The sequence below is a fragment of the Natrix helvetica genome (genome assembly GCF_964273705.1).
Source record: "Natrix helvetica genome assembly, chromosome: 3".
Taxonomy (NCBI): Eukaryota; Metazoa; Chordata; class Lepidosauria; order Squamata; family Natricidae; genus Natrix; species Natrix helvetica.
The window spans coordinates 77,012,636-77,036,859 of record NC_138549.1 but is presented as its reverse complement, the minus strand read 5'-3'; the positions used below and the strand labels follow the sequence as shown (position 1 = coordinate 77,036,859).

Genomic DNA, 24,224 nt, shown 5'->3' with positions numbered 1-24,224 from the left:
TGATGCAGAGTATTAACATTCCCACCTCTGCTTAAAATTAAAGTGTTAGTTTAGCAGTCATTTGCTGTATTTATTTTACTTCATTCATTTATTTATAAAAAAAGGAGTCCCTGTGGATTTTACTCTGCTAATCGTTGCTGACTATAGGAGGCAGTTCTCATCATTTCAAGGCCATGTTATGCTGGTCACATGGCCAGCATGACATCACAAAGGGCTGTTACCTTCGCACCAAAGTGGTACCTATTTATCTACTTGCTTTTGCATGCTTTCAAACTGCTAGGTGGGCAGGAGCTGGGGTGAGGACAGAAACTCACCCCATTGCAGGGTGCTCAGGTCTTGAACCTGGGTTGTGGGATTTCCAGCTGCTAAGCCACTGCACTGCCTCATTTAATTATATCCCGTTGCTGTTGTTGTTACCACAAATAACTCAAGCCAGCAAACATACCCAACACTCTTATATTTTCTCACAATAGCAACACTGTGAGGTGAATTGGGCTGAAAAAGAGTGACTGTTCTAAAGTCACCCAGCCAGCTTTCATGGATAAGGAGGAACTTGAACTCGCAGTTTGTTGCTTTCTAGCCTGGTGCCTTAACCATTAGACTAGACTGGCTGTCTCTGTATGGCCAGAGAAAGAAACTCTATTTACCTGAAATTCAGCTTCCAGCAGAGATGGATCACTGAGAGAATCCTTTTTCTTTAGCTGACTGAGATAGTTGGGCAGTTCTGAAACAAAGATCTCTGTTTCGCCAAATTGGACATATTCAACCAAAGCGTGATGGATCAAGATGTACTGTGCCTAATGGATCCAAGGATTGCAGATTTTGTAAATGGCAGAAATGGAAAGTTGCAATAACAATGGACCTGGTAATTGAATCAATTCAACATTGCATAAAGTAAAATACAGTGGTACCTAGGTACTCAACATTAATTGGTTTGGGGAGGCACGATAAGTATCTAAAATGATGAGTACCAAAAAAAAAAAATTCCCGTAAGGAATAATGTAGTGAGTCACAGGGAAATGACACCGACAAGTTCTAGCTTGTGTATTGAGAACCAAACAAATGAGGTGTACCAGGACAAAAAATTTACCTAAAAATTCATTAGATGAGTTTCAAAGCAGTTGAGTACCAAGGTACCACCATATTCTATATGAAATAAAATTCTTTAAAATGCCCATAGCATATACGATAAATTGACCTGATAGGAATTCTGTTTTAAAGAATTTGCTGGAGATAAGCAAATTCTTATCTTTGAATTCTATGGTTGTTGTTACAGAAATATATACAGTTGTGGGCAAGTGAAGTAAAATATCACAATATAACAAAGATGACAATTATCTTATACATTACAGAAAGGCAGTGCTAATTAATCAAACTCTAAATATACCTCCACTTGAACCATGAGGCATCGCTGACGCCGTAATTTTGCAATGTATCCATATACATCAACTCGTCCTTCAACCTCTAATCCCTCCAGCATTGCATCAATCCCAATATAGGTTCCAGTCCGTCCCACTCCAGCACTGTCGTAATCGTAAAAAAAAGAAGAAAATGCAACAAGCATCATTCAAAGTGATGTTGTTAAGATTAACAGATGATGGGAAACATGCTGAGATTTGCCTTTAAATCAGTTCAACTGAACTCACAGAGATTTTGGTGTCTGATAAATTTATTCCTCTAGTTACACATTTATAACATCCCTTTATTGTTTAAATTGTTAAGTAAAGTTTAAGCAAACGTATTGCTTAAATTGTTTAGTAAAAATTGTGTGTTCTTATCATTATAGCAGGTTTTATCAGTATCATCTAAACACATGTGTAAAGGAAGATCAATTGAGCAAAATTTATTTTACCTGCAATGGACTACTATTGGGCCACTAAAGAAGTTGCTTAAAATATTGACTCGGCGGCGCAGCTTGAGCAGAAGATGGGGGTCATCAGGTACCCCATGATCTGGCCAGCTTGTAAATTGAATGTGGGTCACATCTCTTCCTGCTGACTTCTCTCTTCTCTGGGAAAATAAAAGACAGTTTAATGTCAGTTATATATCAAAAGGTCCATGTAGCAATCATTGATTAGTATGACATAAGCCAGAGGCAAATAAGATTATGAAATGCCATCAACACGTATTCCCAGCAACTTTTGTTAAGACTTCTTCAGGACAATCCAGTAAATATAAGCCTAACCCTAACCAGGCAAAATTTACACAGTAGATATGTAGGTGCGGGATAAAGAAAATGAGATATGAATCAGTAAACCACTGGTTCACACCTCATGATTCTAGCCATTTGGATATTATAACTATCATCTGGGTGTTACATGAACTGTCTCATAGATAATATCTAGTTCTGTCAGCCCACCAGGTAGACTAGAGAGAAAATGAATTCCACTGGAAGACTAAAACTATACTTTATTGACATAGGCTATAATACTAGATATAGTTGCAAATCTCCTTGTTATAGTCCAGTAAATCAGAAAGTCATTTGCCTGAGTTCCTTCTAGATAGTGTCTTGTTTCTCAGTACCCGGAGAAAGTTTCAGTCCTCTTTGGCTAGGTAACAGTTCTGACCAGGTCATCCCCCTTACTTACTATAATTATTGAGCAAACTCTTATAAGTTTTGGTGTTCTTACTTACATGGTTGATGTGCAGCTTCTGAATTATGTAATCTGGACACACTTTGCATTCATTTATGCTTACTATAATGTCCCCATAAGATGCACTCTCCTCTTCCATTGATGGCCAATACTTGGCACATTTGATCTATGGAAATACAAAGATGCTCAACTATTTGGGCAGGATGGAACAGACACATTCTGCTTTTTGCTAACCTAATGAGTTGCATAGATTTTCAGTTTGTCTTTGTTATTGGGTATATCATCGAATGACACCTTTACACAATGAACCAAAGCAAAATATATTTAGATTAAAAACAGCCATGGTGGCGCAGTGTTTAGAATGCAGTATTGCAGGCTAATTCTGCCGACTGCCAGCAGTTCAATTCTCACTGGCTCAAGGTTGACTCCGCCTTCCATCCTTCCGAGGTTGGTAAAATGAGGACCCAGATTGTTGGGGCAATATGCGGACTCTGTAAACCACTTAGAGTGGGCTGTAAAAGCACTGTGAAGCGGTATATAAGTCTAACAGCTATTGCTATTGCTAGATGGGTGTATGCTGCATGTCAAGCTTTGCCAACTCCAGGTGAAGACACTAAAATAGTTGTTCACTTTTATGCCTTCCAGGTAGCATGAATAAAAAATAGGTCACACCAGAAAATAAATGATAACAGTTTGAAACTAGTTTAACATTCACATCAAATCAAATCTTTTTTTATGGCCCCATACCAGCGTAGATTTACCATTAGCATAGGTAAGAACTATTTTCTATTCTTGTTTCTCCCATTCCACTTTTGTAACCATCTTTTCCCTGAAACAGATTAAGTTGCTTAAAATACACTTAATAAAACAAACGGCAAACTGCAAAACCGCAAGACCATTATGTATCCTTTCAGGTAGCTTATAGCAAAGAGGTTTCATACTAAATTAATCAGCTAAGCAAATTGTGTCAACTTTCAAGTAGCCATTGACATACTGGAATAATGGATGGTTTAAAAGTAGGATTTTTTTTTTCAAGTAAAGGGACTAATAAATAACACAATGGATATTTTCTGCTCACCTTGTTGCCTTCCTCACAGCGAGTCACCATGACAACAATGGTTGCTTTTTGTTCCCAGATCATTCTCCAGAAATCATCTATTGTCTCTTCCTTGGGACCTGCCAAAAATATTGCTTTGATCACGTGAAGCATTTCAAGGTGATAATTAGGGATGGGCTAATTTGTCACCTGAAATGTCACTACATTTTCCTTTCTCCAGCCCTAAATGGATTGCATCTCATAGCTTCTTTGGTTTTTCCGCAGCATGAATATTTGCAAAAGTGTTCTTTTTCTGTGGTTAGCAGAACATTACTTTCTCCAAATAGAACTAGCACCGGAGAAACACACATGCAAATATTCATATAGTCATGAAATTTTGTATATTTTAATAATAATCATTTATTAAACCTGACTATCACCTGACCAGTGGTGGGTTTCCATTTATTTTTACTACAAGTTCGCTCGTGCGATCACTCGCGCTAGTGATGCTTCTGCACATGTGCAGAAGCGTCTGGGTGGGTGGGCGGAGCCTCCCATCGCTACCCCTACTGGTTCGCCCAATTGGGCTGAACCAGGAGCCACCCACCTCTGCATCTGACTCTGGGTGATATTTTTTCCTAATACATGCTTGTTTTAGAAGTAATTTTCATTAATATCCACGGATATGTACTTAATTTTATTTACAGGAATCATAGGTCATTTCAATCAGTTGGCATTTGTCTGTAATATATGTATAGTGCACTAACTATTTACTTTTTATCTGAAACATCAATAATATTTGGCAGAATCTACTACAAAGTTCTTTCCAGACCTGTTTTAAGTAGATTGTACTGAAATGGTTGGGATAGCTTTTTATGTGCCTTCTAGATATAGGTACCCAAAATCTAGGCAATTAAGTATTTCTGATTGGGTACTACACTCTGGAATTTGGCTAAATAAAATTTGTTGACTCAGCCTTTCAACTAATTTTGTATCAATTAACAGACAGGATTGGAGAATACTGCACAATTTCATATAGTCTAATTTTAGTTTGCTGAAATTCCATAGCAACCTTTGAATTAATGTGAAAAGAAATGAAATTGCTGTCCTTAATTAGCACATAATATCACATTAAGACTTTTAAACTGTATTATAATTTTAAAATTCTAAAGGTTTGGTATTTTTATTATTTTTCCCTTTCCCTTGTGTTTTATTTGTAACTGTTTATTTTTTATTCTTCTCTATTTGTTTTATATTGTTTTCACTCGATGCCATTTATTTTAATCAAGCATAATTTCTAATTAAAGAACAGAAATTAAGAAGACGAAATGGTATTTATTATGACGAGTTACCTAGAGACCAAAATCACAGTGAAACCCAATGTAAATATTGTCAGTTTTTGTATAACAAATATTATATGCAACAAAAGAATATTTTTAATATAATGTTTCTATGGTTTTTTTAATTGCTTAGTTTTCCCTTTTATATATTATTTCTACAAACACACACACACACACAAATACATACATATATTTCAGTTGGAATATGGAGAAAGTATATATATGTATACACACACACACACAAACACACACACACACACAACACACACACACACACACACCATACTCCAAGTGAAAAAAATAACCCTAACCCTAACATAAAATATGAGGGTTCTTTGCTTCTCTCTGAACTGGACCAAGCTGAGATAATAACAAGGAAAATTATTTCAGTCCTGAGCTGTAAATATTCTCCTTTACTGATAAAATATTTACTATTAATTGCTAGTAAGTCAAATATCTTTTAAATTTTTCAGAAAGTGAATTTCAGGTCTCCTGATTTTTTAAATGTTTTTAACTATTTTAATTGTTTTCTGGATTTTGTAAGCTACCAAGAGCCTGTTGGAATGGGTGGCCATAACAAACAAACAAATAAATCCTGAGAGATGATTCACAACAACCAATTAAACCTGACTTTTTTTCCCAATATGACTGCTAGTTAGGTGCATACTTGATCATCTTTGTATAATTGATGGAACTGAAATAAATTAATCCCTAGTGATGGCTTCCATGAACCAGCTAAAGGTAAATCCATGGAACTTACAAACTGTTGTTTTGCACGTTCTTATTCGCATAAGGAACACATTGATCTCTAGGACAGAAAGAATAATGGATGGGCGAGTCATGATGTAGAATGGGAAGGAAATTTCCACCCCAGTTTATTTTGTGGTATGGAACGGCACCACCATTCTGCTTGGTGGTCTAATCAGAAACAATAGAGGTAACAATGATTGTTATTAATTCATTTCTATGTACTATTCAGAAAGATAATACAAACCTTGTGCAGCAATGTATTTTTTCAATTCTTTAAAACCCTGTGATAGAAAGTCATATATTATTATCCTGCATGTATGGATGGGCTCAGAAAAAAATAAATATTTGCACAATCTAAGAGTTAGAAGACTATGTCTGACTATGAGTTTGCACATTTGAAATGAAAGTCACTCACATCGATATAGCTTGCATTTATGTAGTCATATCCCTGCTCCCCAGGGCTTGAGTTAAGCTCCACGCGATTGTAATCATCTTTTTATATAGAAACAAAAAAAAAATCAAGATCAAGAATGTCAATCAATCAATACTGTTAGTTTGTTACAATTTTTGAAAGCGGGTGGGGGAAGTTGAAAAGTTCATGTTTGCATGATGTGCTTACACGGGAGGATATCGATGTAACGGTTCTTGTTATGGTTATAAGGCTTGCGTGCTTCTCTTATGGGGTATTTACTGAAGACTCTGGGAATACTCTGCAAAAGACAATAACTGTCTGTGTCAAAGACTTTAGGTAAAAAACATTATAAACTCAGACAAAGAGGATGACCTACTGAAACCCTGGTGGGGTTTTTTTGTTCTTTTTTTGCTAGCTGTTGTGAATCCAGTTTTCTATGTCCATTTGTTTAGCATAAGACCCAAATCAATCAGCAGGATATATTTCTAAATAAACCTAGGTTGAAATAACAATAATTCAGGCCTCTTAAATAAACAATGTAATCTGAATGGAGACATAAAGATGTTTATCTTCGTTTTTCATATACGTACTTCAGATTATCACAAGGAGACTATTATAGCTCTATTCAGACATATCTAATCTCCCTGATATTGAAAGGGAGGCTTTTTAAAAATGACCCTGCAATCCCTTGCTTTGGGGTGGGGTCTGGGCAACTCATTGGAATTGAGAGTGTTTATTGGCCAGGCGCCCTTCCTGATGCCTTTGCGGAGTTTGCAGCAGACAATTACTCATTGCACCCAGAGAGGGAAATATCTGTTGCTATCTAGGATTGAATCCAAAGTCTCTTGATTGTGAAGCAAGAGCTCCCTCTCTAGACCACCAAACTGTTCCCTGATATTGAAAGGGAGTAAAAGAATTAAAATGTGTGAGACCCTTAGGGTGGGAACTATCTACTAAAAAAAGCTAACCACCAAGACCACACATAGACCCGCCTTAGATTTTCCATTGCAATACTAACCTGAAATTCATCCAGAAAAAGCCTTCCTTCATCTGCTATTTTTCTTTTATAAGCTTCCCACAATAACTCCGCAGGAATTGGGTCTATGTTCTTCAGGTGTCTTTCATCATCTTTAAAAGAGGTAGAAACGCTTCCAGATAAGTATATGTGCATTGCTTCTGATAGGTGTAATGAAACTGTAAATTTAATACATGCTTGAGCACATGTGTCAAAATTATTGAATGGGTTTGCCGCCTGAAATCAATGAGCTAAACTTTAAAGCTTATTACCAAATTATTCAATCCAAGGGCATTTAATTTACATTTACCTAGGTTAAGAACACTGATATGAAGGAAGCATACATTTTTCCTGTACTTGTTCCATTTTTCAGGGGTTATACGTGGGTATTACTTTTAGATACTGTTTTTAACATTCTTCAATGGTGCTAATTGCATTTTTTTTAAAAATCCCTATGTAGCCACAAGGGCTTTAAAATTTGTTTTGATCAAGGATCAGGAAAGAATTAGTCTTTTCCCACATATTGTATAGTTTTTGTGATGCTAATCAGGCCACATTCTATTTACAATCCAGCCTGAATTAGAGCAAGATGATTTTTATGTCTTATTGAAATTGGTTCTCATTTACAAAGGAAAAAAAAGTCTTTTAGAGTACCTAGTTTAGCACATGTGTTCTTTGTATTAGAAACTCTTGAAAAGGCTCTAAAGAAATGTGAAATTATGCTGAAATGAACTTTAGATTCACTGCTTAAAATGACATCATAATAAAGCTAAAACTTCATTTCGGAGCAAATAAGATAAAGAGTGGCCCCCACTTTTCATGGTTATTTTCACAATAATAATGAGGGTGTGCTAATTACATTGATATATAGGCCATGTATCCACTGATGTAAGAAGGGATGATGAAAGAGACAACATTGTGCTTAGAATTTCTTTTTAAAATTCTCTTTATTGCACCTTAGTTCAGAAGCAGGGCAGGAAAACTCATCAGGGTAGAGTAGGGGTGTCAAACTTGTGGCCCACGGGCCGGATGCATCACAGGCTGGCCATGCACACCCCTGTTTTAGTGAAGGGGGTGTCACAATACATCGTGGGATGACAACGTGACAACGCGAGTTTGACACCTTTGGGGTAGAGATGTGGCAATGGGCTTTATGAACATCTGGAAAAACCTTTCATAGTACAAGTTCAAGGATCCCATACTTTCTAGAATTCTTAAAATATTTACCTCTGGTTACAAGCCTTACTCCTTCTTCTTCATCTCTGCAAAAAAGAACATCAAGACTGAATGTTGAGAACAAAATATTACTATTTTTCAATAGATGTTAATGAGTATGTATATGGGTATCAGAATGTAAGAACATTAAGCCTTTTTTTTTCTAATTCTGCTACTCCAGCTTTGAAAAAGAGCAGGTCCCCCTCCTGCTCACACAAGACCCAGAACAGCAGATTGTAAGATAGGCATAGCTCCAATGCATGGCTCAGAACATTTTACCAGGATTTGAACCTGCAAAACCTCCATATGATGATTGTGTTAAGGCAGGGCACTTAATTCAAGAGCTATCTGGTGTCAAGAATTGGTTGGAAGGTCTATGTATTCCATGTACATAATAAATACACAAACATCTGGGTACTTATTGGGAAAAAGTGGGGAAAACCCCCCAAAAGGACAGAAAAATAAAAGGTCATCTCCTGGAAGAAAACTTGCTGACTGGAACTGAACTATTCAATTAGCATCTTTCTAAATGTTCAATCTAAGTACAGGTTCATTATGGTCATTGACCATTTTTAAAAAGAATAAAATTGTCAATTTTCAAGGAGTCTAAAAACCAAAAGAAAAGGTAAATAAATGAAAGAAGTACATAAAAGATACTTAAGATACTAAAAAGAGATTGCAAATAATGTTAAAGAAAAATAAGTTCTAAAAATAAAATATTACTTGAGTATTAAGAGCTAAATTAAGGTCAAAATATTAATACAGGTAGCCCTCAACTTGAAACATTTGTTTAGTGACTTATTGAAGTTCCAACAGCACTGAAAAAAAAATGAATCGTGACTGGTCCTTGCAATCGCAACTGTTGTAGTCACGTGATCTAAAATTGAGCTCTTGTGTCATGGGGTCATGTGATCATCATTTGTGATCTTCCTAATTGGCTTCCAATAAACAAAGTGAAAGGGGGAAGCTGGATTCATTTAATGACTGTGTGATTTATTTAACAGCTGTAGTGATTCACTTCTGCAATGATTTAGTTAACAACCGTAGCAAAAATGTCATAAAATTGGGCACATTTAACAACCACCTTCTTTTGCAATGTAAATTCTGGTCCCAATTGCGATTGTAAGTTGAGGAGTATCTGTATAAAACCATGCCCCTCAGAAAATCAGATTTCCAATGAACTTCCATAAAATCAAAAGAAATCAATCAACTGAGGGTATGGGGCTATGGAAGTGTAAGTAGTTAAAATCTGGAAGGTGTTGGTTTCTACCTTGACTGCAACTTACTGTAATTGTAATAATAATAAAGAATTATGTCTATAATTTTGTGCCAAATTTTCTACAACGCAATAACAATGATGATTGTACAGTTCATTTGCAGCAGAGAAGCTGCTCAAGTGGTCACTGCCAGGCATATGGAATAGGACAGACCAGGATGCAGTTTCCTATTGTTGTCATACACATTTAGGAGAGGAAAAGAATGCATTTCACAAAGTTACCTTGAGTTCTTTCTGTTCAGGATGTATATTTTATACAGGACAAGAAGTAAAGCCAAAACTGTTACAATAATCAGGAATGCCAAGAATCCAATGACAGCTTTAGTATTATCTGTACGAATGAAACGAAATGAAATGAAACGAAGGGTTTAGGAAATGTCAACATTTTGTTATCATCCTGTGTTTTCAGTAAGCAAATTAAACTAATCAGTAAATTCAAAGGAATTTTTAAAATGTTAACATACATTTGGTGCTTATTGTATCTGATATTGTATCTGAATAATTACGTCCATTGTAAACAGATACCTGATAAGAAAAAGAAATAGTTAATGTAGAATCTGAAATGCACAAAAAATGAACTGTTGTATAAATTTTCCAAAATCTTCTATGAAAGCTATACCATATGAAACCTTATGGTATAGTTCATTAAGACATTTATAAAAATATAAATATCTTAATGAGATATGAGGATCACTCAAAAATACGAAATAGAACTAAGAAAATATATATTTCACCCTGCCCTCATCTATGAGGAAGTTGAAAACTTCGATACTACAAAAAAAAAAAAAAATTGCAACGGAAAAGCCACCCAAACGTTCAATGCCAGAAACATGTTAATTTTAAGGAAATGACTGAGGATGCTTGGCTGTTAATTAATTAATTGATTCAATTAACAATTTGACTGTACTCCATTTAGTTTTGTTTAAAAATGGTGGCAGGGTGAGCCAGACCAGATAAGGATTTAGTTACTACATCTGACCAAAGGAATAAAAGATACACTTGGTCCTTGAAACTACTTGTCAATTGACAATGAAGATGATAGATTGTACTGCTAAGTATTGCTCTTATAATTCTGGAGCAACCCGCTTCAGCACAGTCTGTCCTGAATTTAATCATCAGATTAACCAAGCACAAACCGTGATTTCGGTTTGGGTGCACATCAGACTTTACCCAATCCATTAGCTTGCTAAGGAGCTGATTCAGACCATCAACTTAATTCATTATTTTCTCAAAATTTTGACTTCCCTGATTGATGAATAAGCAGATAGATATGCTGCCTTTCAAGGGGTGGGGGGGGTGAAAAATCTCAGTCTCAAGTTTAGAACAATGCAACTTACGTGAAAAGTGTATGTTTTCAAAAAAGAAAGGTTGTCCACTTTGAATGTGCAAGTGCTGTTGGTCATTTCATTATTGCCATCCCATTTTAAAATATACTGTTTGCTGGGTCCATTTAATTCATCTGGTCCTATACAAGAAACTTCCACAATATTGTGTCCCTCGTTGGATATGTTTAAGTTAAGGTTTCTCAAAGGACTTGGTTCTGTTGAAAATTAAAATGGTTTCCATTAAAAGAAAATAAGCAGTGCTAAGAGTATAGGAATCAGAATGCTTCCCCAATTTCAGGCAGTTCTTGTTTAATGACTGCAATTAGCTGTTAAGCAAAATGATCACTAAATGAAGATGTGACTAAGAGAGAGACAGTAATGGACATTGTGAAATTCACTGGTTGCTGCTGTTTCACTCAAATAAAATTCTTTTATGCAATCTCCTGTGTTTGACCCATTTTTCTTCTTTTTTTGCTCCTTTGCAGGGCAGAGAGATTGCTTTAACAAGCTACAAGTAATCCTCGACTTACAACAGATCATGTAGTGATGGTTAAAAATGACAATGGCTCTGAAAACTGACCGTTTTTCACAGTTACGACCTTTGCAGCATCCCCATGATCAGCAAGAAAGGTTGTAAAATGGGGCAAAACTCACTTAACAAATATCTCACTTAGCAACAGAAATTTTGGGCTCAGTTGAGTTCATAATTCGAGGACTACCTGTATGTCTTTCTGAGTCATTTTTCTCTGCAGTGCAGCAGTTCCATAAAAAGTACTAGCCACAATGACATGCTCAGCTGTGACCTTAATTAGTTGATAAGAACTCTGGGTCACTGGCTGCTTCTGTCTGAAACTGACCAGACCATAATCAGTTTTGCACTGGATATTTTTGTTGTCCTAAATGTGTGCATTGATTGGGAAATGATTTTTTACTACTGTTCATTACTGTCACATTTACAAAAGGTCATTATCTAAGGCAGTTGCTAAACAAGGACTATATGTACGTAAAATATATTGTCCTGGCGATACCTGTATTAGTTATAGATGCTAAATATGTTTGCTATTTCACCAGGATTATTTTCACTATTTCACTAGGATTCATCTTCAAGAAAACAAAACCAACTTTCTCAATAATTTCTTCTCCTCTTCACTCCACAAAAACACATATTTTTTTTCCTAGCCATGAGATTAATAAACTCAGATATTAATAATTTTGGTGGCACAGAATTCCTTTCTCGCTTTTAAAATCTATTTCCACAAACTATGATGATGAATATAATCCATAAAACCCACCAAAACTGCATTAGCAGTATATTAATTATAAACTTTTCATACTGGTTTTCGCCATTCACAATTCGCTTTGTGCAGATGGGGGAGGGGGGGAGACTGAGTGGTGGGATTCAACCGGTGTAACATCTCATTTGCTGAGAGAGTGTTTTGCCAAATGCAAGCTACGTACGCATGTAGTGCTTTTGAAAACAGCACAAAAACTTACCTTCTACTGCAGCACCAGTGACTAAAACAGCTGAAGCGCAGCAATCTGCTCTGCCGCGCCTATCAGCTGAGCTTCAAACAAAGGAAATATAGGTCAGTATAGCTCAGGGGCGGGCAGGCGGGCCCATCTGATTGTCGGAGCAAACCAGTTCACTCTCAGCTGATCGGCAGAGCTACCGGTTCGCCCAAACCTGTCTGAACCGGCTGAATCCCACCCCTGGGTGTGCTCCAAAAGTCAAAATGGCAGCTAAATTATTGTTTTTTTCATTGATAGCCAGAACCTGACTTATTCAGTATTGTTGACAAAGGAATCGATGCAATGACAGATAATATTAATGAGTTGCCTCGAAATATTCCTCTCTTGATATTAACCTCTCCCAGTTTATCACTATTGATCAGCAACTGTGTCTTCCATTGTGCCATTGATCTTTTCCCAAAGTTTCTGATGTTTCTACTGAACCCTGTTACTTCTAGGCACTTAATTATCTTACTCACGTGGCAGGGAGTTGAATACCTTCTTGTAATCAACCCAAGCTACATTCAACTTGGTCTTCCCTTTCTTGCAATTTTTCAAAACTTGTCAGTTAGGAACTGATCTTTTGTTCTTTTGCTGCTTGGGCAGTTTCCTTTCTGTTCAGGTGGAAAGAGCATGTTTTCAACTAAGTGCTGTTGGACTTCATCAGCTACAACCAGTTAGCAATTTGAAAGTTGTTGGTAAGCAAATAATTGGCCTGTAGCTCTGGTGATGCCCCTTTTGTTGGACTTTTCATTATCAGGTAGAATTTGCATTTTCCAATCCTCAATTTCACCTTCTGGCAGTAAGTTGAAAACTCTTTAGCAATGAGTTGGTGTAGGCCAGTCAGATATTTCACCCCCAAACCATGTAGCTTATTTTTATCTGGTGCTGAACAATTATCGAACTTTCTTCCCCTTTTCTCTACCATTTTTGCTGTAACTGTAAACTCTTTCATTTCGGCTTCTTTTTTTAATCCAAGCTGCATTCTTCTTGCATTTTTAAAAATTGGCTCATAGCTATTCCCAGAACTGTACCATTTCTTCTTAGTCAGATGTTGACTGGTTAACTGCAGCCTCTCCTTTGATGCATTACTAGAAATGTTTTTGATCTGAATGAAATTGGAGATTTTGTCTATGGTGTGTAGTTTGAGATGGATATCTCTGATCTTCTTTATATAACAATATAGCTGTTATTGCTGCTTTATTATTTCCAATGCTTCCTTAATTTTCCTTGTTTCTAATTGATATTTGTTGATGTGATATTCCTTGCGCTTCTTGTTCATCAGCTTTTCTTTCATCTGTTCTAGCTTGCTTGCATCTGATCTTAGCTTGCTGATCTTCTTTTCTAATTTGGTGACTTTTGGCTTTTTCTTCTTTTTTGTTAATTTTGCATCCTAGGTATTCAGTTATAAATGCAGCCATGCTGCACATTAGTTGGTTTGTTTTTTTGCAGTGAACTGGTGTTTATAGTTGATATTACAGTGTTGGTATCTTTTAATACTTGGGCTAGTTGTTTCTTTGGAACAAGCCTCAATGCAGACAGTCTTATCCTGTTGTTTTTGCACTGTTCAAGATGCTCAGTTATTCTTTGTTTCAATTCTTCATTTTTAGTTAGAAGGTATTGTTCTTTCTGATGAGAAAGCAAGGAAGTGCCTAGTTTGGTAATAAAAATGATTCAGTAGCAATGCTGACTTCTTCTACTGCTGGCTCCTTTTGGTTTGCCTTTCCAATCTGAGGTATTTCTGGCAGGGGTTTCAACTTCTTTGCTCTGACTTGTCCAGGGATGTCCAAACATGGGAACTTTAAGACTTGTGGACTTCAACCCTATGCTGGCTGGGGAATTCTGGGAGTTGAAGTCCACAAGTCTTAAAGTTCTCAAGTTTGGACACCCCTGGACTATACCTTTGCAATTCTTCCAATTCTGCTTCTGTGGATTCTTTATTTCATGTTATAAATTGAAGTTGAACTACTAGTCTCTGTTCTCTCATTTTTGATTTTAGATGTTGTTGTTTCTAGTTGCACTCTTTTTAAATACCCCCTTCTTGTTACACTTGATTTGTAAATAAAACATTGGATTGCATTGGGTCATAATGCCAGACATGTTACTCGAAGGCAAAATCACGAAACTGTGTCTCATTTACTTAGGCCATGTCATGCAGGGGAATTTACTGGAGAAAACTCAAAAACAAAATGAACTGAAGGACAAGATCATGGAGCATTTTCTGGCTAGGGAGGAAAGACAACGTTTACCATCGTTAAAAACTGTTCCTAAGAAAATTTTGGGTCCCATCATGAAAATGGTTAATGCAGTGCTTTCAACAATTGAATCGGGATCCATCTTGGAAACGAATCAGTTAATGTACAGTGCAGCTGTAATAGTCACTAATGAACTATGCATTAAAATCAAAGCACCTAATCACACTATGGAAAAAGCATCAAAGCCAAAGTGGAAAATCCGATTAGAACAAAAAGTCAAAAAATTAAGGGCAGATGCTAGCAACTTAAAGAACATGCATGAGCAACGGCTTAAAAACAGAAAAATCATAGATCAGCTAATCAGAAGATAAAGATTGGATACAAGAAACATCAATGAAGCTGTAGAGATTGTAAAACAGCAGATAACAGCAACAGCTAGAAAAATTGAGAGATATGAGGCACGAATCATTCAATATAAACAAAATCAACAATTTCGATCAGACCAACGGCATTTTTATCGAAGTCTTAATGTGAATGGTGACACCAAAAATGAAAAACCAGAAAAGCAGGCCACAGCTGAATTCTGGAAAGAATTGTGGGAAAATGCAAAGAGGCAACAAAAGAAGGAGTAGGGGCACAAAAGATCAGCTCCTAATTGATAAAATGATATTAGAAAATTGTAAGAAAAGAAAGACGAACTTGAATATGGTCTGGATTGATTAAAAAAGCATTCGACTCATTGCCACATAGTTGGATCATAAAATGCTTAGAAACAACTGGCATTAGTAAAAATATTACATCCTTCATTGAAAAGGCGATGAAACAATGGAGAACTGAGTTGGCAGTGGGGAATGAGAACTATGGAATGGTTAATATCAAGTGAGGAATTTTCCAGAGTGATTCACTTTCACCTCTTTTCTTCATCATCGCGATGATCCCACTATCAGTAATCTTAAAAAAAATGAAATTAGGCTACCAAACAGTCAAAGAAGCTGAAAAAATTTCACATTTATTATATATGGATGATTTGAAACTCTATGGAAAGTCAGAAATAGAAATCCAATCACTGACAAACACAGTCCGAGTATTCAGCACCGATATTTCAATGCAGTTTGGCATGGAAAAATGCGCCACTGTATCCATAAAAAGGGGCAAAATCACTGCGTATGAAGGAATTGAAATGCCCAATGGCCAACTAATTAAATGCAATGAAAATGAAGCCTACAAATACTTAGGCATTTTGCAGTTGGATAACATCAAACATGGAGAAGTAAAAACTATTGTCAGGAGAGAGTACACCAACAGAGTTAGGAAAATTTTGAAATCTAAATTAAATGGTGGAAATACAATCAAGGCCATAAATACCTGGGCAATACCAGTTATAAGATACACAGCTGGTATAGTTAACTGGACACAAGCTGATTTGGACATTTTGGACCGAAAAACCAGGAAACTAATGACAATGCACTACATTTACATCCACGTGGTGACACTGATAGACTATACCTGCCAGGAAAATCAGGTGGCAGGGGGCGGTCTAGAAATTTAATAAATTATTATTATTATTATTATTATTATTATTATTATTATTATTATTATTATTATTATTATTATTATTATTATTATTATAAGTGAAGCAAATAGTTGAAGAAGAAAAACATGCACTGGCTGATTATTTAAAAGAAAGTCAAGAACATCTATTAATCGAAGTAAAGAACAAAAATCTACTGAAGGCCCAACAGATGAAACAAGAATACAGAAAAGATGTGATAAAATCAAGAATGGAGAGTTGGCAGAACAAAGCATTATATGGTCAATTTCTGGAAAAAATAAAAGATAAAGTGGACAGTGAAAAAACTTTGTTATGGTTAACAACAGGTACATTAAAGAAAGAAACAGAGTCACTAATCCTGGCTGCGGAAGAACAAGCTATCCGAACAAATGCCATTAAGGCCAAAATTGAAAAATCCTCTGATGATGCCAAATGCAGACTCTGCAAAGAAGTTGATGAAACTGTTGACCACATACTCAGCTGCTGTAAAAAAATCGTGCAGACTGATTATAAATTGCGGCACAATTCAGTAGCACAAATAATCCACTGGAATTTGTGCAAAAATTATAATATTAAAACAACAACAAACTGGTGGGAACATAAGCCTGAAAAAGTCACCGAAAATCAGATGGTCAAGATCCTATGGGATTTTCGTATACAAACGGACAAAATACTGGCGCATAACACACCAGACATCACACTGGTTGAGAAAAATAAGGTTTCAATCATAGACATCACAATACCAGGTCGACAAGAAGGAACATGAAAAAATCGCGAAATACCAGGGCCTAAAAATTGAAATTCAACGATTATGGCACAAACCAGCAGTGGTAATTCCAGTGGTAATCGGCATACTGGGAGCTATTCCAAAAGCACTGGAATTACATTTAAAACAGTTAAAACTTGACAAAATCACCATCAGTCAAATGCAAAAAGCTGCACTGCTTGGATCTGCACGTATATTACGAAAATACGTTACGACATCCTAGGCCCCTGGGTGGGGCCCGACTAGTAATCAATGCCAAATTCAGCGAAATAACTGGCCTTTGTGATACAATCGTATAATAATAATAATAATAATAATAATAATAATAATAATAATAATAATAATAATAATAACAACAACAACAACAACAACAATAATAATAATAATAATAGTTATAACCTTACCCCATAATTATATTTTCACAACTAAATTAAATATTCACAATTAAATATTCACAACTTACTAGTTGGCAGAGTCATAATATTTTTAATACATGCTTCTCCCTCAAGTGTCTTGTTTTTTATCTTTGTGTATGCCTGTACCATCACTTCATAATTTGTGTAAGGTTTTAAACCAGTCCTTCTATGTTGCATGCTATTATTTTCTCTCCAAGGTTGCAGTTTTTCTGGAAATGTTAAAAGCATAAATACATTCAAATACAAATAATGTTGATGCAGAGACACAATTTCAGAATTAATTATTAGCACTGATTTTCATAGAAGGAAACCAATCTCCCATTAAGTTTGCCAAAATATAGATGGATGAATGAACATATCAGATTTGATTTCTTGTTTTTTCTGAATCCAGCAACTTTTCTTTATCAAACTGAGATCCATTTTTTTAAGTTTAAGATTTTTATGTATATTTTTTCCAAACATATCCATTTCATTTGCAGTTTTGTGTATTACACAGTTATTGCAATTTTCTTTAACAATGCATTTATGAACATTGTTTTTACAAATATATCCATTTTTCTCTCATATATTTTTTAAAATAAGAAACTGTAAAATGGTGCTTTTTGAATATTAACTAATATTCAATATATTATGTTAATATGAATTAAATCTAGGAGTAAATATACTTTCCAATGCAAACTAAACAAACTTCTTACCTTATCCCAGAATAATATTTTGCTTCGATTAATTTAGCCTTTATTGATTTTTACCTCTGAATATTTATTGTAGTTTACAAGGTTTTTCCCCCCAGGTAATAATACATTGTTCACTTCAAATGTGTGTAAACATTGGGGCAATTATTATTGGTGTTAATGCTGGAATTTGGAAGATGGAGAATCCCACTCCAATAAATTCTAGCTCTGTCTATCATTTGTCTGTCTATCTCAGGGATAGCCAACCTTTTGATACCTACCGCCCACTTTTGCATCTCTGTTAGTAGTAAAATTTTCTAACCGCCCACCGGTTCCACAGTAATGGTGATTTATAAAGTAGGGAAGTAACTTTACTTTATAAAATTTATAAAACAGAGTTACAGCAAAGCCCTACCGCCCACCATGAAAGCTGGAACGCCCACTAGTGGTTGGTAGGGACTATGTTGATTACCACTGGTCTATTTATTTGGGGAAATTAGTCTCCTAAAAAACACAGTAGCTCATGACGTTAGAATTCTGGGCTGATGATTGGCTGGCTCATGTTTGACACTCATTGCTGCAGATGGGATGTACTCCCATCACACACTCTACTGCCGGCCAACTCAGCAGTTGGCAACCATGACTAGATTAATAGGTACTACTTCAGTGACCAACTTCATGGGGATACGAAAAGAGCCCCTAACTGGGTGTCCCTGAGCAATGGTGTTCTCACTGGCAAATCCTTTTGCCACAGAACCACTTTGGTGCTTCCGACATGGAAAAAAAGTCTCCTAAGTGGAGGTGAAGGATAGGTGGATGTAAGGATGGATGGATAGATAAATAGATGGGTGTGTGGGTGGTTGGATAGAAGGATGGGTGGCTAGAAGGATGAATGGATGTATAGATAATTTCCTGTTCTTTCTCTTTGCTAAACTCCTAGCTAAAATACTGGATTTATTTCTATATCCATCTATATGATAGAACTTTACTTGTAGTTAAAAATAATCTCTCTCTCATATTTCAGTCCACTCCTTTTTTAAAATATTGTCCTCTGCCCCACCCCAAGGAAAACAAGAAGTCGGTAAAGTACAAAGGAAACCTTTTGAACAAAATTTGGTTTCATGCGGCCTCAAGGGAAATTATCACGCGAGGCCACATGGAACCAATCAAGGGATATTTTGCAGTGAAGGACACATTGACATCTATTTATTCAATATATCAATATGAACTGGAGTGGCAACTGACTTTTATACTGGCACTGATACAACCCACAAGCTGTGTAAAGACTGCCAAGATATCTGAGATGTAGTACTGGTTGATGGCATCCACTGCCCCACCTTCCAAGACAGAGGGAATAATTTGAGGTCCAGAAGGAATGGCTGAGGAGTAACCACTGTCCACCACCAATATCTACCACATCTGTCTACTAATTGAAGTGGGGATGATACTGTCAAGATACATGGGATCTACTGAAAAGAGAACTCCTTCCATATGGAGGAACCAATACAAAATCAAACTATTTTCAGTGTTAGTGATAGAGATTGGAAAACAACTCTGAAAATATCCTTGAAATTAACAGAGATTAATAGAGCAAACCTATTACTAGGAGAAGAAATGAACAAGAGCTGCTACTTATCAAGATAATTACAATTATCCATCCAGAAAATTTTGAAAATCTTTTTTTTAAATCCTGAAAATGCATGGGTAGGTGCTTTCAAACAATTAGAAATACATACCAATAGTACATATCGGTAGCAATAATAGTATTAGTATATATACATACCACCAGTTTTTTTATTGAGTATATTGATTATATAACCATGAATAGGGCCATTTCTCTGGTTTTGTGGTGCACTCCAAGTAACATTTATACTTTCTTCAGTTGAACTTGATGGACAGTTTTTAGGTGGATCTGGCTCTGATACAAAAATTAACAGAAAAGCAAGTAATGATAAAATAACGATCTCTGGGACATGACAACAATAAATAGAATATGAGAAAAATGAACCATGACTACCATGGCTTTACAGAAGTGAAATAGAATCAGTGTCGAGCAGTACATTGTATATTTGTGCAACATTGTGTATTTCCAGAAAATGTCAGGAATTTCAGGTCTTAGAAAAGTTTATCAACTACGAACAGAATAAGAATACAAGATCAGCCAGTCCTACATTAGGTTAGTCAACTACCCACATAGACCTATCATTTCAATTCCAGCTCTGCTTTTATAACTTCTACTTGCCCCAGAGGTGATTTTTATTCCTTAGGTTCAGGATAAGATGTATGGTGATAGCCTCTGTTGAGAGTTGGGTGGCATGTAAGTATACTAAATTCCTCTTTCCACAAAATACATATCTTTTAAAATCACATATTGGTCTCTAGAATCTCCTGCCAGCTGAGGCTGTGAACAATGAATCATAAACTTTCATCATTTCTAATCGGTTGCATTTTTTGCTGGTGACTATAAGAGCAGTTAATCATTCCCAATGGCTTCTGATTGGATGAGATGAAAAGTCAACACATCCCATGCGAAATCTGGGAAGTAAATATGACCAATTATTATCCTGTGCCCTGTGTGCAGAGAGAGAGGGGGGGTATGTATAACAACAACAAAATCTCCAGTTAGTGAAGATTTTGGAAAATAAAAATACAAATGACCTACATTCTTCAAGTAATGTACAATATTCTTGTTAATTGAGGTTTTGACTCCTTCAAGTAGAGCTTGACTCCTTATGATGCTATGGACATATCCATCTAATTTTCTCAGCAGCAATTACCGTGTTTTTCAGAGTATAAGACGCACCGGAGTATAACAAGCATCCAGGTTTTGAAGAGGCAATTTTTTATTAAAAATAGGTAGGTAGATAGAGGGAGAGTAAGAGAGAGAGAAATACAGTAGGTAGGTAGGGAGAGAGAGAGAGAGTGAGTAGGTAGGTAAGTAGATAGATAGATAGATAGATAGATAGATAGATAGATAGATAGATAGATGCTAGATAGATAGATAGATAGATAGATAGATAGATAGATAGATAGATAGATAGATAATAGAGAGAGAGAAATACAGTAGGTAGGTAGGGAGAGAGAGAGAGAGAGTAGTAGGTAAGTAGATAGATAGATAGATAGATAGATAGATAGATGCTAGATAGATAGATAGATAGATAGATAGATAGATAGATAGATAATAGAGAGAGAGAAATACAGTAGGTAGGTAGGGGGAGAGAGTGTGTGTAGATAGGTAGGTAGTTAGAGGGATAGAGAGGGAGAAATACAGTAGGTAGGTAGGGAGAGAGAGAGAGAGAGAGTAGGTAGGTAAGTAGATAGATAGATAGATAGATAGATAGATGCTAGATAGATAGATAGATAGATAGATGCTAGATAGATAGATAGATAATAGAGAGAGAGAAATACAGTAGGTAGGTAGGGGGAGAGAGTGTGTGTAGATAGGTAGGTAGTTAGAGGGATAGAGAGAGAGAAATACAGTAGGTAGGTAGGGAGAGAGAGAGAGAGAGAGTAGGTAGGTAAGTAGATAGATAGATAGATAGATAGATAGATAGATAGATAGATAGATAGATAGATAGATGCTAGATAGATAGATAGATAATAGAGAGAGAGAAATACAGTAGGTAGGTAGGGGGAGAGAGTGTGTGTAGATAGGTAGGTAGTTAGAGGGATAGAGAGAGAGAAATACAGTAGGTAGGTAGGGAGAGAGAGAGAGAGAGAGTAGGTAGGTAAGTAGATAGATAGATAGATAGATAGATAGATAGATAGATAGATAGATAGATGCTAGATAGATAGATAGATAGATAGATGCTAGATAGATAGATAGATAATAGAGAGAGAGAAATACAGTAGGTAGGTAGGGGGAGAGAGTGTGTGTAGATAGGTAGGTAGTTAGAGGGATAGAGAGAGAGAAATACAGTAGGTAGGTAGGGAGAGAGAGAGAGAGAGAGTAGGTAGGTAAGTAGATAGATAGATAGATAGATAGATAGATAGATAGATAGATAGATAGATAGATAGATAGATGCTAGATAGATAGATAGATAATAGAGAGAGAGAAATACAGTAGGTAGGTAGGGGGAGAGAGTGTGTGTAGATAGGTAGGTAGTTAGAGGGATAGAGAGAGAGAAATACAGTAGGTAGGTAGGGAGAGAGAGAGAGAGAGAGTAGGTAGGTAAGTAGATAGATAGATAGATAGATAGATAGATAGATAGATAGATAGATAGATAGATAGATGCTAGATAGATAGATAGATAATAGAGAGAGAGAAATACAGTAGGTAGGTAGGGGGAGAGAGTGTGTGTAGATAGGTAGGTAGTTAGAGGGATAGAGAGGAGAAATACAGTAGATAGGTAGGGAGAGAGAGAGAAAGAGTAGGTAGGTTGGTTGGTAGAGGGATAGAGAGAGAAAAATAGAGAGAAATACAGTAGATAGGTGGGGGGGAGAGAGTAAGTAGGTAGGTATTTAGGTAGACAGAGGAGGGGGAGAGAGAAATACAGTAGGTAGGGAGAGAGAGAGAGAGAGTAGGTAGGTAGATGTTTCCAGGTGTATTTATATATGTGCTGGAAAAGGAAATCGCTGACAACCTGTAGCACCTAAAACTTTGTTTCTGCTGGCACAGCACTTGACCAATGTAATTCTCATCAATTCCTCTAACTAAACAGCTTTCTGAAAGGAAAAAAAAGTTTTTGCACTCTGCAAACCTCCCCCAAACCCATTTTTTAAAAAAAGGCATGAATAGCCTTGGGGGGGGGGGGGGGACTTGCAGAGTGCTCCTGGGGGGGGGGCAAAAATGAGCAAAAAACCGGCCCATTTTTCACAAAAACGGGCCATTTTTGTCAAAAAGAAATGCATGCATAGCCTTATGGAGGCTTATAGACTGCTCCTGGGGGCTGGGGGGGGGGGGCAGAATTTAGCAAAAAACGGCCCATTTTTCACTCGTTTCTGCCCTCCCCAGCCCCCAGGAGCTCCCTGAAAGCTTCCATAAGGTTATGCACAGACATTTTGATGAAGGGGGCGGGGGTATTCAGTGCATAAGACGCACCCAGATTTTCAGCCTCTTTTTAGGGGAAAAAAGGTGTGTCTTATGCTCCGAAAAATATGGTAATAGCATTGAGTTCCCATTGTATTTTTCCAGGCTTTTCACAATCTAATCTAAAGTCCCACGATTACTAATGTTCTCAATATCAGCTAATCATACAGTATTTGCACTGTTAAACCAAAAATAAAAATAAAAAATAAAAAATTGAAAGGAGTAAAAAATTAGCAATTATACATCATCTTTTAGATGACCATGAACATAAATGTTTCATAAGCTTTGGGCCAAACTAAATGTTGAATGCATATTCACACTTAATATGCATGATTTCTTTAGTCCTGAAAAGAAGTAAATACTTTGAAGCAGTTACCTACACAGGGAGGAAATCACAAACTGGTGCCATTCCTATCTTTAATGGCCAGTTGCTCAGGCAAAAGTGAAGTCATGCATTTCCAAATAACTATGATGTCTCTACAGCATCTCTACAGCATTCATTGAATGGAAACATTCACAGGATTCTAAGCATATCCTACCAGAGATGTGTGATCCTTGAGTCCGATCCAATAGTTCTGAAAAAATCTTTTTAGGGCATGAATCAGTTCAGTTAGTTTCCATTAAAATTATTCGGATGTTGGCCAGTAAGACTAAAGTGCAAGTTGAGGAGAATGATCACACTTGAAAACTCTGCCTCCATTTTCCCTGTGGACGTGGCTGTTTATAATGAACTTGGCTGATTTAGCATTATAATCTTATATATCTTACTAATTATCAGTTGCCAGGATCTCAATAAATATATCTTCCTGTTTAAGCACATGCAGAAATATTAAATTTCTGGGGAAATTCAGTAAGCAGTAAGTAACAAAATATTAAAAAGTCACGGTGTGATACTCACTTCCATAGTCCGTTGTAATCTCAGTAAATGTATCATTTACTGATTTACCAACAAATCTTGATACTTCAATCCTTGAAGTGCATGTGTACTTTGTGTTGGGTAACACTTGAAACTGATACTTATTCACACCATGTTGAATGAAACTACACATACTACCTGTAAGGAATTTAAAAAAATATTGACCTGAAATTCCGGCCGTCTGGGACATTTTACATCTTCCATATT

The 24,224-nt window shown here is 36.3% G+C and overlaps 1 protein-coding gene across 1 annotated transcript in view; it reads right to left on the bottom strand.

Moving 5' to 3' along the window:
- Positions 1–24,224, bottom strand: part of PTPRC (protein tyrosine phosphatase receptor type C) — a 96,594-nt gene that overhangs the window by 11,028 nt on the left and 61,342 nt on the right. The window contains exons 9-24 of the mRNA XM_081946449.1: positions 24,000–24,155; positions 19,856–19,990; positions 17,449–17,610; positions 10,976–11,178; positions 10,103–10,163; positions 9,861–9,969; positions 8,375–8,409; positions 7,151–7,260; positions 6,340–6,430; positions 6,136–6,212; positions 5,965–6,001; positions 3,673–3,770; positions 2,635–2,760; positions 1,853–2,010; positions 1,388–1,523; positions 648–797 (exon numbers count right to left, since the gene is read on the bottom strand). Coding sequence (XP_081802575.1) covers positions 648–797; positions 1,388–1,523; positions 1,853–2,010; positions 2,635–2,760; positions 3,673–3,770; positions 5,965–6,001; positions 6,136–6,212; positions 6,340–6,430; positions 7,151–7,260; positions 8,375–8,409; positions 9,861–9,969; positions 10,103–10,163; positions 10,976–11,178; positions 17,449–17,610; positions 19,856–19,990; positions 24,000–24,155 — 1,844 coding nt within the window. The remainder of the gene's footprint in view (positions 1–647; positions 798–1,387; positions 1,524–1,852; positions 2,011–2,634; positions 2,761–3,672; positions 3,771–5,964; positions 6,002–6,135; positions 6,213–6,339; positions 6,431–7,150; positions 7,261–8,374; positions 8,410–9,860; positions 9,970–10,102; positions 10,164–10,975; positions 11,179–17,448; positions 17,611–19,855; positions 19,991–23,999; positions 24,156–24,224) is intronic.